The sequence below is a fragment of the Centruroides vittatus genome, unplaced genomic scaffold, assembly GCF_030686945.1.
Source record: "Centruroides vittatus isolate TY-2023 unplaced genomic scaffold, ASM3068694v2 scaffold_1478, whole genome shotgun sequence".
Lineage (NCBI taxonomy): Eukaryota > Metazoa > Arthropoda > Arachnida > Scorpiones > Buthidae > Centruroides > Centruroides vittatus.
In genome coordinates, this window is record NW_027122680.1 from 331,185 (window position 1) to 343,308 (window position 12,124).

At 33.0% G+C, this 12,124-nt stretch overlaps 1 protein-coding gene across 1 annotated transcript in view; it reads left to right on the forward strand.

Moving 5' to 3' along the window:
* The window catches only part of LOC136987175 (legumain-like), a 30,696-nt gene that overhangs the window by 5,185 nt on the left and 13,387 nt on the right, over window positions 1–12,124 (forward strand). The window contains exons 2-6 of the mRNA XM_067284864.1: window positions 5,239–5,336; window positions 7,943–8,024; window positions 11,318–11,403; window positions 11,542–11,641; window positions 11,731–11,796. Coding sequence (XP_067140965.1) covers window positions 5,239–5,336; window positions 7,943–8,024; window positions 11,318–11,403; window positions 11,542–11,641; window positions 11,731–11,796 — 432 coding nt within the window. The remainder of the gene's footprint in view (window positions 1–5,238; window positions 5,337–7,942; window positions 8,025–11,317; window positions 11,404–11,541; window positions 11,642–11,730; window positions 11,797–12,124) is intronic.

Genomic DNA, 12,124 nt, shown 5'->3' on the forward strand with positions numbered 1-12,124 from the left:
TAGATCAACGGCGGACAACCCCCGGCCCGCGGGCCAGCTACGGCTGGCGAAAAGTTTCTATCCGGCCCGCGAGATCTTTAATAGATTATTAAATTGGAAAAATAACTAATTAATAGTTATTTTTCCAATTCTTTGTAATTTTCGAAAACGATAAGAGAAATAAATGTAGTAATTAACTTTTTATTTATTTATTTCATATTTGCAGACTAAAAAAATTACGAGTCACAAGAAAGCGTCAATTAACTACTACGGCCCGCGGAAAAAAAACAAAATTTATTCTGGCCCACGTTATAAAAAAGGTTACCCACCGTAGACTAGATTTATAACTTAACCCAACCGATAGGAGTTTACTGGCATGTTTTTTATTTTATGATAGTTCTGTATAGTTGACAGGAGTTTTAAAAAAAATCCATTAAAATATTTGATACATTTATTCCGCGTTTATTCCGCTCTTCCATCTTATATTACTTACGGATTTCAATGTTAAACCGGTGATATTACGATTTAGTATGTCCCATCTGTAAGGGGATGCAGAAAAAACGTGTACAATTCTAGTACAGTGTTAAAAAATTAACTGTTACTTTGGCAGCATCATTTACAACCAAATTTAATGAATGAGACGTACAATGGTACAAAAAAAGCTGTAGAATTTATTTTCCTCAAATTTACGATTTATGTATCTGTTGTCATAAAAATTTCTTTCCACTTCTTTCCCAAGACTACAGATATTCGAGTACAAAGTAACCGGTTTCGACTTATTTCTATTTAAGAAGTAGTTAAATAATTAAGCGATTAGGGAATTAGAAACATAAATAAAACCCCGATGAAAGAGCCGAAATTTTACTTAAACAGAAGCTTAACCGAACCAATCTCTTGCCGAGTACAGTGGGGTCTGATCTCTTCGTAATATTAGATGTAATAAAGACAGAAATTTCTCCAGTTCAATGAGAGTGACCGAAAAGTTGTAAATTTTGGAAATTTCCGTGAACACTCGATCCTAAAACGAATTAGTTAGAAAACGAACGACGGACAATCTGTTAAGTTTAACATATTTAGATTCTTACAGCTATGGTGAGAAACGTTTAAAATCTACAACAACGCTGTCGCGTCCTTTGATATATACTAGTGACGCGACAAAAGAGGCACTTGACATTGACCGGTATCGGCACCCTCGGGATTTGGCACGGACACACCTACCTGGACCGTCTCCGATTCCATTCATTAGCCACTCGTAGGGAGCTATTTCACTAAGTGGATTGTTTTAAGATTTAAAAAGTAAAGAATATTTTGTTATTTTTATGTACGTTTCTTCACAAAGTTATATTTAATTATAAGTTTCATTAGAAGTATATTCATACAATTGAAGAATTTTTTTTACTAGGTATGTATATTCGTCACACATTTTGTTTTACCAAGTAAGTTTTTCTGATAATTTTAATTTTAGCCCTTATATCGTGGCTAGTGATTCAAAAATTTATTTAAAAAAAGTTTTGGCTCAAGACCATATAATGAAAAAGAAAACATTATTAAAAGAGAAAGACCAATGCCTAAATTAAATATAAATACGTCGACAAAAAATTTTGACATTTTGACGATAAAATTTATGACGAATGACGATTCTTTCGTAAAATTTAAGCAATTTGGAAATCAAAATAGAATAGAATTTAACATTGGTAGACAATATAAAATAAATATTGAAAATTATAAGGAGATAATTACGATTAATAGATATATCTAAATTAATAGATGTTATATGTTTTTTCTCAAAGCGAGAATTGGCATTTAGAGGGCGTAGGGAATTTATTGAATCTAATAACGGAGGTAATTATATTGAACTTTTATTTATTAAGTACGTCAGATAATCTATTAAAAATACATTTAAAGAAGTATACGGTTTTTACTGGCTTATCGAACAAACGAATAAGAACGGGCCCTGACGCGCAATTAATCGATTGCCCCTGAAAGTCGGCTTCTTACAGAAACACAGCTTCCCTATCATCAAATGTCACGGCACGCCACTGGTACCTTCTCATCATCATCACATTTACCAAAGCATTTACTATTACGGTCAGTAACTCTTTTCCACTTGCAATTTTGTTGAAATGAATGGTTGAAGGTAATTCAACCATTCATTTTTTTACTTTTCGTTTCCATTCACACTTAAACGAAATTTTTCTGTTGTTTTTTCTGAACAGGAACACGATTATTGTTTACATAATCTACACTGGAATTACTTTCCTCTCCTTCAGAGTTATACAGATCAGAGGAAACCGAACTAAACACCTTTTCAGAATAATTTGTGGTTAATATAGTTTACTATATAAATTATTTCTAAAATTAATTATCTATACTAAAATCAGTATGATACAGTAATATACATGCTTTTCTCTTAACACAGTAATTAACGCAATACAATACAATAAACACAATAACATAAAATAATAAGTGGTTTCTAACCAGGGGTTAGAAACCACTGTTCCAGACTGTAACATTCGTGTCAATACACTATCTCAGTCATTTAGCGTAAAGAGGCTCCTGGGGCAAGAAAGACAGTCAGTCCCATCTGTTGGATAACTCGGGAACTAATGCTTGAGGATACCTCCTTGCTCCAATTCAGAGTTTTTTTCTTTGCTCAAAATAGGATGTATGACTCAAAACACAAAAACTGGAGCTACCTTCTGTTTGCAGCAATCTTTCAATTCTTATAATATTAAATGACTGATAACAATATCTGTGATTACAATAAGTGATCGCTACTCTCCACTGTGTATGTATATACTGTAGAATTATATAATAATAATAATTATTATTGTTGTTTTTTTGAATAACAAATTTTAATATAGAGGTATGTCCAGTGGCACATTATCCACAATTTCCCTGTATTGGCAAAATGGCAATTGCCTGGGACTACAGCTAACAAGCCAAGCACAAATCAATCTTTTATAAGAAAATATTTTCCCTAAAACATTCTTCCGAAGAAAATTGCCCAAAGTCAGCGCCGTACATGGGGGCACCCTAATTCACATTCACCTGGGTCCCACGAAGCTATAATGCACCACTGGGCATGTCAGTATGATGATGATTACAAGTTTATTATTGATATAATTGTAATTATTAACAACTGCAACAGATAACTATAACATTTTATACTAAACAGTTTTATAACAATTTCTAAGAAGTCTTTTAAATCTTGGAAAATTTATTGTCGGAACGAAGTGACGACTAATACTTGACTTCATGCATTCCTTGTCAACATAACTCTGGAATGAGTTGTCCGATCTTGATGAAATTTTCTAGGACGACTCATCATCACTCAAGGATGAACTGATTAAAATTTCAACTCTCAAAAATGATCCAGTTTTGTAGAACTGGAGTTAGGGGTCAAAACGAAGATCGCGTTTTTCTTCAGTATGGATCATTTTTGAAAGTTGAAATTTTAATCAGTTCATCCTTGAGTGACGATGAGTCGTCCTAGAAAATTTCATCACGGTCGGACAACTCATTCTAGAGTTACAATGTTGACAAGGAATGCGTGAAGTCGAGTATTAGTCGCTTCCTGCACGCTCGTGTAGAAGTGTCATCTAGTGGTCGGAAAATATGACAAGCATTAAAACGGTAATTTTGAAAGGTAAATGTTATCGTTAACTGGATACACAACAACAAATATAAAGAATCTTTATAGAATAATAAGTTTTAAAAAGTATTCTTTTTAAAACATGGAACAGCAGCAGTCACTATTGATGGCTTTACGATCCATTGTCTTTTTCGTCTTCCTATCGTTAGTACGAAATTTCGATCTCTAAATGGAGAAGCTGCACAGAGATTCCAGATTGAGATGAAGTCGCTAAAATTCGTCATCATCGATGAAATGTCAATGATTGGTGCAAGAATGCTTTACATGATTGAGAGACGATTGAGGGAGATAAACCCCGAGAAAGATGAGCCGTTTGGTGGATTCTTTATCTATTTGTTTGGTGATTTTCGTCAGCTTCCTCCTGTTAAAGATACTCCTCGCTACTCGAGTGTTTTTTACAATGTAATGTTCCAACAAGATAGGGAGCTTGTTGAGACATTACATTTGCATTTGATTCTTTTGAGAAGTTCATTGAACTTAGTAATTCTCATAGACAAAATAGCGCAGATAGTTCCTTCACAGATGTCTTACAACATCTAGCTTCGGGTGATTTCTCTGATACAGATCTGAACATTCTGACGACAAGAAATCGAGCCTATGTGTCCAGAAATGAACTCGATCAGTTCTAAACGGTAGTAGAGCTATATCCAACAAATGAGCGAGTTAAACAAAGCAACGAAGACTACTTGCAGTCAACTGGATGCCCTCTTGCTTATATAGCATCTGAAAACACTCCAGATATTGCCTTGCTTTCGTCCAAAGATGATTCAGCTCTTGGTCTCTTCAAGTATTCAGTTAATGGCAGAACCATGCTAAGAGTCAACTTATGGGTGCAAGGAGGACTTGTCAATGGTTCACTAGAAACTATACGCTACATTATATATGCTTGTAATGCTCGCTCTCCAGCTCTTCCTCTGTTTATTTTAGTGGAATTTGATAACTATCGGGGACCTTTCATCTATGGTAATCTGTTTTCAATAATCCCATAACACGCTCTTCAAATGATGGCAGTATATTGCCATCTCGTGGACAGTTTCTCCTTACCTTAGCATACTCGATGACTGTACATAAATAACAGGGATTAACTCTTCCAAAAATCAAAATAGATATAGGGAAAAAAGTCGGGCTTACCCATGTTACATTGAGTCGAGTGAAAAAAAATAACTGACTCTGTATTTTTAGAGTTACAATAAAGATCGCTACGAGTCAATCTGTAAGTCCAAGGCCCATAGTGATAGACAGAATGTCGTGAGACGTTGGCATAGCAATTAATTAATGGCTTATTCTGACCTTATATTTGTACCTTTAAATGATCCAATAGAAATCAAATATATTGTTGAGAACGAATGATTCTTTGTTTCTTTTTTCCCTCATAATCTAGAAAATAACGGTGCAAGCAGCTTTGTTCCGACTACACGCTGATACAGCGTTACTTAACTAGTTTATTTTATTATTATTTTTTTTTTGGTATACTGTAATTCTAGATTTATTTTTTTGTGAAAAAACGTGTTTATTTATAAATAAATATATCAATGTTTAAAATTTAAAATAATTATTCCATTTTCTTTCTTTAATATAATAAAAATTATCTTTAATGATTCCAGGCAGATGTTTGTCATGCGTATCATGTTTTACATAATCATGGTATCCCTGATGAACAGATTGTTGTCATGATGTATAATGACATAGCATACAATCCACTGTAAGTTGTAATCTTTTTAATCAATATATAAAATTATAACAAAGTCTATGCATTGTGGCCATCAGCCATATTTTAGTTTTATATAGTTCATAAGTTCTTTATTTCTTTTTTATTTTTTTCTTTCGTTTCTACTTTCTCACTTCCTTTCCATTGTCTCCAAGCAAGTTCTAAGTAAGCCATTACTGCCTGAGGGGGTTACCCTTTCTAAGAACCAAGAGTTGAACAAAGGAGAAGGAGATTAAGACTCCCCCGAATTTGGGGAAACAGAAAAAGGGAGGAAGAGCCCAAGGCAATATGAGAGACGGGTAGTAGGTCACTTTTTGGCTGGACTTCTGAGGGAACAGATGTTGTAAGCAGTGCTCCGGACTCGAGAGAAGGTGGAAGAAAGGGGACTGCGGCCGAGAGAGAGAGAACCTACCAAGACCAGAGAAAGAAAGAGGTACAAGGGTCTATAGGACACTGGGAGATTTGGAGGACTCTGGACATTGAACTGCTGGTTAATATAGAGACTGAGATGAAATCACGATTGTAAGAGCCCTTATCATTAAGGATATCAACTAAACGACTTGGACCTGGGTACTTTCTACCTGCCTTTCTAGCTTGTCTTTACTTTCCTAAGTCTATCCGTTTCCTTTCCTTATTAGTTTTAAGATAGCTATAAGATTAGTTTTAAGTTAGTCACTAAGTCTTTCTTTTGTCTTGTGTTACGTGCACATGTAGTATATACTTGTAAAGTAATAGGAAGTGATACACATCCCTGTGTAGATATTAAAGTGAAAATCTGTCGAGTTGGGATCCATGCCATGTAATAAAAGAACTGTGTTCAGAGAGAATTAAAGTTATATTTTTCGTGTTCAATTTGTTTCTGTGTTGTTATTTGTAACGTTACTCACAGCCTTACAAATCTCTCTTTCTGAATAACCATAGCGTACTAGTTTGAAGTTATCTGCATGCTCTACATTAGAGGCACTCATGCATTGGGGCATTTGGGGTACATGCTCTCCTTTCCTTAATCCTCAAGGGAGCTCTAAGGTTTCATTTTATTTTTAAATTAGTTATCATAGAAAACTTTTTATAGATGACAAAATTTAAATAAAAGTATTTGTTACTAGCGGATCCAGCCACGCGTTGCTGTGGCTCAAAATGTATCTATTATAAATGTACAGTCAAACCTGCTTTTATGAGATGGATAGGGACCGCATAAAAAAACGCATAAAAAAAATCGCACGAAACTTCACGAATGGCTGTAAAAAATAGTTTTCGCAACACAATTAAAAAATATTTTTTTTATGCGGTCAACAGGGACCGCATAAAAAAAAGTCTCACATAGAAAATAACTCAAAACCGTACGAAATAGAATTTATTGACAACAGATGTCAGCACTTGACTGCATCGTCTGGTCTATCGTCTGTTTTACATATTTTTGTCCAGGTGGTGTTTTGTTGACTTAAAAAGTAAATTATTTCATTTTTCGCATATTCATGCAATAATATTACTATAATTATGCTATAATAAGTTTATTTAGCTATAATAAGTCAACGTGAGACATGACAAATCGCACGAGACTAGTCGCCAACTATACCGCACAAATAAAAAATCGCACAAAAAAGACCGCATAAAAACAGGTTTGACTGTATAACGCTTCCTCCGTGAGGGAGGAATTTCGAAAAATGCCTTCTCGGTGTACATTCTCTTGATGTATCCTATTAAAACGCATAAAACCGTATGTAAAATAGTATAATAGAAGCCGAGTTCTTCACGGTAAGCCTTAATGTTGTCCCTCTCTCCTGCAGGGGCAAATTTTGACATCTATATTATAAAAAACGCGCGTATTCGAATGCAACGTTGTGTCAAAATTTCAAATCAATCGGTGAAGAACTTTCGGAGAATACCTGTTAGGCACAAATGAACATTACATTTTTATTTATATAGATTAGCCGAATATTTGTTCTAATGGGTCATGAAAACTTTTTTATGGATTACAAAATTAAAATATTTGTTCTAATAGGTCATGATTGTTCAGTCAAGTATGAAATACAACTGAATTTGATTAATGCTATTTTGATATAAATGGTAGCATGAATGAAGAGTGAATATGCTATTCATCCATAAAATATTGAAAATCTTAAGAAAAAAATTTATCATGCAATCAGTGTCATACCTGAGAATATGTCATTCAGTTTTATGCATGAGTCATGCATAGAATTGCATGACATATTCTCATGTATGTCATTCTAATTATGTCACACAGCATGATATACTTTGAAAATTTGTAGAGTGTCTGCCCATGAATGAGGATCACTTGTGCAATGTCATATTTAAAATTTGTGCCCATGGATGAGGGTCATTTGTGCAATGTCATCTTTAAAAAGAGTCTAAAAAAGGTGCCATTTTAGCATATAATGCTGGAATGGCACCTTTTTTGGACTCTTAAACTGCATACATTTTTCCTAAATAGATGTGCTAATTGAATTAAAGACTTATTTTTATTTATAGATTTTTTTATGATTGTGTTTTAAAACTTTACATTTTATTAAATATCTAAGTAACATATTAAAAACTAATTCCTTTAGCAAACATTTATTTTAAAAGTTATTCTGTTTTAGCAATTTGAATCATGGAGTTATAATAAATCACCTTAATGGACCAAATGTTTACAAAGGTGTACCATTGGATTATACAAAAGATGTAAGTTTTTACAAATCAATAAAAATTTAATTATTTAATTTAAATAATAAAATAGAACCAGAAAATAAAACCAGAAAATTTGTATGAATGTTTCCAGGCTATAAAAATACCCAGGATGTTTTATTGAATATTTCATTAAAAAACACAAGTTTATGCAGGCTGTATAAATACAACAATAGCATAGTATTGTTTTGTTGCAATTTAACCGTCTAGGACAGTTTGTTACTATTTCAGTGCATGATACTGACAGTGATAATGACACCACATTGGTACTGTACGTAGACAATTTTATAAAAGGAAGAGTTATTGGAGAGCTAGAAGTAGGTCAATTGCATAGAGACATAGGGATGTCTCCATAATTCTGAATATGCTGTACAGCATGATATCCAGGCTGAGAATTTTGGCCGGATTTCAAAGTACATCAAATGTTGGATGTAAACTAGGAAGTGGATCCAAGAGCTATAACTCAATTATTTGATGTTAACAGGATGTTGTAATAGAAGAATGTTTGATAGACAATTGTCTGTTTCCATTGGTGTTAGAATTTCACACTGTGTTCCTCTCAACAGCCAAAGGGCATTTTTTTTTCTTCTGTGCACTCTTCCTGTTTTGTAGAACTGTAAGCTCGCCGAAATGGGGGGAGTTTTTATTCCCAACTGTCAGGATGACTAAGGTCTATACGTATGTGGGTGGCGGTTTTGAGGAGGCAGAAAAGACGTGTTTCAAAAAGAAACCGTTTATTTTTGTTGAAAGATGCTTACATATAATTGACCAGGTTCTTAAAGGCACCATCCAGTCCGTTAGATGTCTTCAGATGTTTTCTTTTGTCCAGAGATGGCAGATCCTGAGGTGGCGGCGAATTAAAGTTCGGCACAGATAAGTAACACAAGACAGTGACAAGCAGAAGCACAGAGAGAAGATGGCAACGATCCCAAAGGATATATTATGGAGAAAGTCTTTCAGCAAGGAAGCTCTCTTCTGTCCTTGAAGTCGGGGTTTTTATAAGTTTTTCAAACTTGACTTGGAGCTAATTGGACAGATTATTCTTCTGGTCTTATTATTAGATTATTCTTCAGCTTCCTAATTGGTCTCCCATCTGTCTCCAGGTGTAAACGGAGCTCCGTTTAGGGCACGGGAAAGGTTGGCTAGAGATGGTTTACCCAACATCGTCTTTTAGACTCTGCTTGCATTTAATTGTTGACTATGATACCTACACTCATTTTGAAATTTTTTTCTGGTTTCGTTTTGCTTTCCAAACTGCGTCTTAAATTTTTCATATTTTCCTTTTTAAATTTTCTTTACCTAAAATTTTGTTTTTCCCGTTATTCTTTATGAGTGTTGACATCAAAGTTCGGTGTCACCAACTCAACACTTATATAATTTATTACCTTAAGGTTTAACTTAACAAAATTGTACATATCCTTTTTTGGGGGGCTATTTCCAGGCCTCATAGAACAGAAGGCTTATGCTGTCCTTCCTATATTTGTTCCTATATTAAACACAGTGTTTTGGTAGAGCAATGTACATTGTATAATCTTTCTTTACTTTTAACAGGTTATGGACTCAGAGCTTTCATTAAGTTTCTTAAATTTCATCTAGTATAACTTTATTTAGTCTAATAGTTAAAAATAATGAGAGTTGCAACAGTTGTGCTAGAATTAGAAGGAAATAATTTCAACAACTAAAAGTTTACAGTTTTATCTAGTCTAGAAAGAGAACAGTGTGAGGACATGATTTATAGTGATCCACCAGATGTGGAAGCTGAAAAGAAAATCCCATTAAGAAAATAACTCATACCTGGAAAACAACAAAGTTTCAAGGCAAACAGCAGAGGCTGCTGCTACATATCTAAGAGTAAATCATATTTTCAGGCACAATGCCTAATGCATTTTCATTACAGGCCAGGACAAAGAATACGATTTGGAGTTCAAAGTAACAAACGACAAATCTGTGGTAAAGAGAAGCAAATTTCACTATATGCAGTAAACATCTGTAACCAGAAATGCAATTCTAGTAGTATTATCTTTGTTCTGGATTCAGGAATAAGTAATCATATTGTAAAACAAGAATTAGAACATTTTGCCATTGGATAATGAAGTGACTATTTATGTTGCTAATGGCGAAGTTTTAAAGGCAATCAAAAGTGATGAGTTGCGGGCAAAGTGTCAAGGACATACTATAACCATTGAGGCACTCATAGTTTCCAATATGAAGTACAGCTCACTGTCAGTCTCAAAAGTGATCTCAAAAGGACATTGAATTGTGGTGGAGAAGGAATACACAACAATTTGTGGAAATAATTTCATGTTGGAATGTAATAGAGTGCATTGGTTCTATATTTTGGAAGTGGAATGTTTTTGATCTTTTCAAGAGATCATCATCAGTTTGACATTCTAAAATAGAGTGCAAGGAATAGGAACAATTATGAAATTTGAAGAAAGAATTGCAATACAAAATATGAATTAGTATAAGGCATTAATACAAATAAAATGAAATAAAAGTACACAATGATTTACAGTAATAATACATGTAAAAATCTGTTAATGAGTAACAATTTCATAACACTCTGAGCTGGTGTAAGATTGGACAGATCTTAATTGAATATTTTGAAGTGCATGCATCTTGCCCTTGGTTGTCACGTAGAGGTTGCCAAGCATGTAGGATAAATGTTAATTCTTTGAAATCCTTTTTTATTACATTTGAATATCTTGAGGGCCTTCTAATGTGGTCATATTGTTGAGAACATCTGATAAGGGTAGTCTTGTTGAGTTGGATTATATACTGTACATTATTCTCAGAGTGCTAGGACTAGGACAATAGAGTGTTTTTTTATCAATATCGTGTTTTTCTTCAGCAAGTCTAATTCAGAGGGATTGTGTGGTGGAACCAATGCACTCCCAAGTCATAACTGAAACAGTTGTCTTTCACTGTTTTCCTGTATATCCTTGAAACTGTGTCTGCTAATGTTGTCTTTTCCATTCCCGAGTATCTTATAGATAGTAGGATAGTGTTTGAAAATTAACAGTTTCCGTTAGACAGGCTCATGTTGTGATTATAATCTACAATGATATGCTAAGGGTTGCATGTGTTGGTTGATATGGTTTTTATCAGATGTTCCACTGTTGTTAGGGTAAGAATCTTGTATACTTCTATTGGAACAGCTGTGCATGTTAGATACAAGTACACACTTTACTTGTGTTAAAATTGTACTGGAATTGTTTATAGTTCCTAGTGTGTTATTATTATTGTACTTTATTATTTGATTATAATTTTGGTTTTTTACATTTTTAAAGGATGTTCTACCAAAAAATTTTTTCAACATTTTATGGGGAAATGAAACCGCTTTGAAAAATGTCGGTTCGGGAAAGGTTATTAAAAGGTATTTCAATTTTATATGAATTGGAAAAAAATTTAATTTACAGATCATCAAAATAATGAATTTTACTTGAAATAAAGCAATAATTTTTATTGTTACATATCTAAAAAGTTATACATAAATAGTTTGAATACATTTCAGTAATCCTAATGACCATGTATTTATTTATTTTGCTGATCATGGAGGATATGGTTTAATTTGTTTTCCTGGTTATGATGGAGAAAATGACTATGACAATGGGGTAAGTTATTTAGAAAATTATTTCACAAATTAATTTTTTAACTTTTGTAAATCAATTTTCAAATCAAATTAATTTTTGACATTTTTCAGGAGATTACAAATGATCAATTAGTTTCATTTTTAAAAAAGTATAATGCTGCTAAAAAATTTTCAAAGGTGAGATTTTGTATAATAAAATCAATTAAAAATTAATTGTTTGCTAAGAATGATTCATTATATTTGAATCCAAATAATTTATTAAATAAGCTACTCAATTTTAAACCTAAATTGTTTTTTATAATTCTAGGAAAAATGCATGATATCACTTCATTTTGTATACATAATAACTTAATTATTGTGTATTATGAATATTGTGAACTTGCTTTTTATTTAATGGATATAATTAAAACAAAGTATTTGTTGTTATCATTTAATTAACTAATGCATTTAATCTTTTTGAAAGTTATTTTGTTAAAACCAATTTATAAAAAGTAAAGTTTAAATT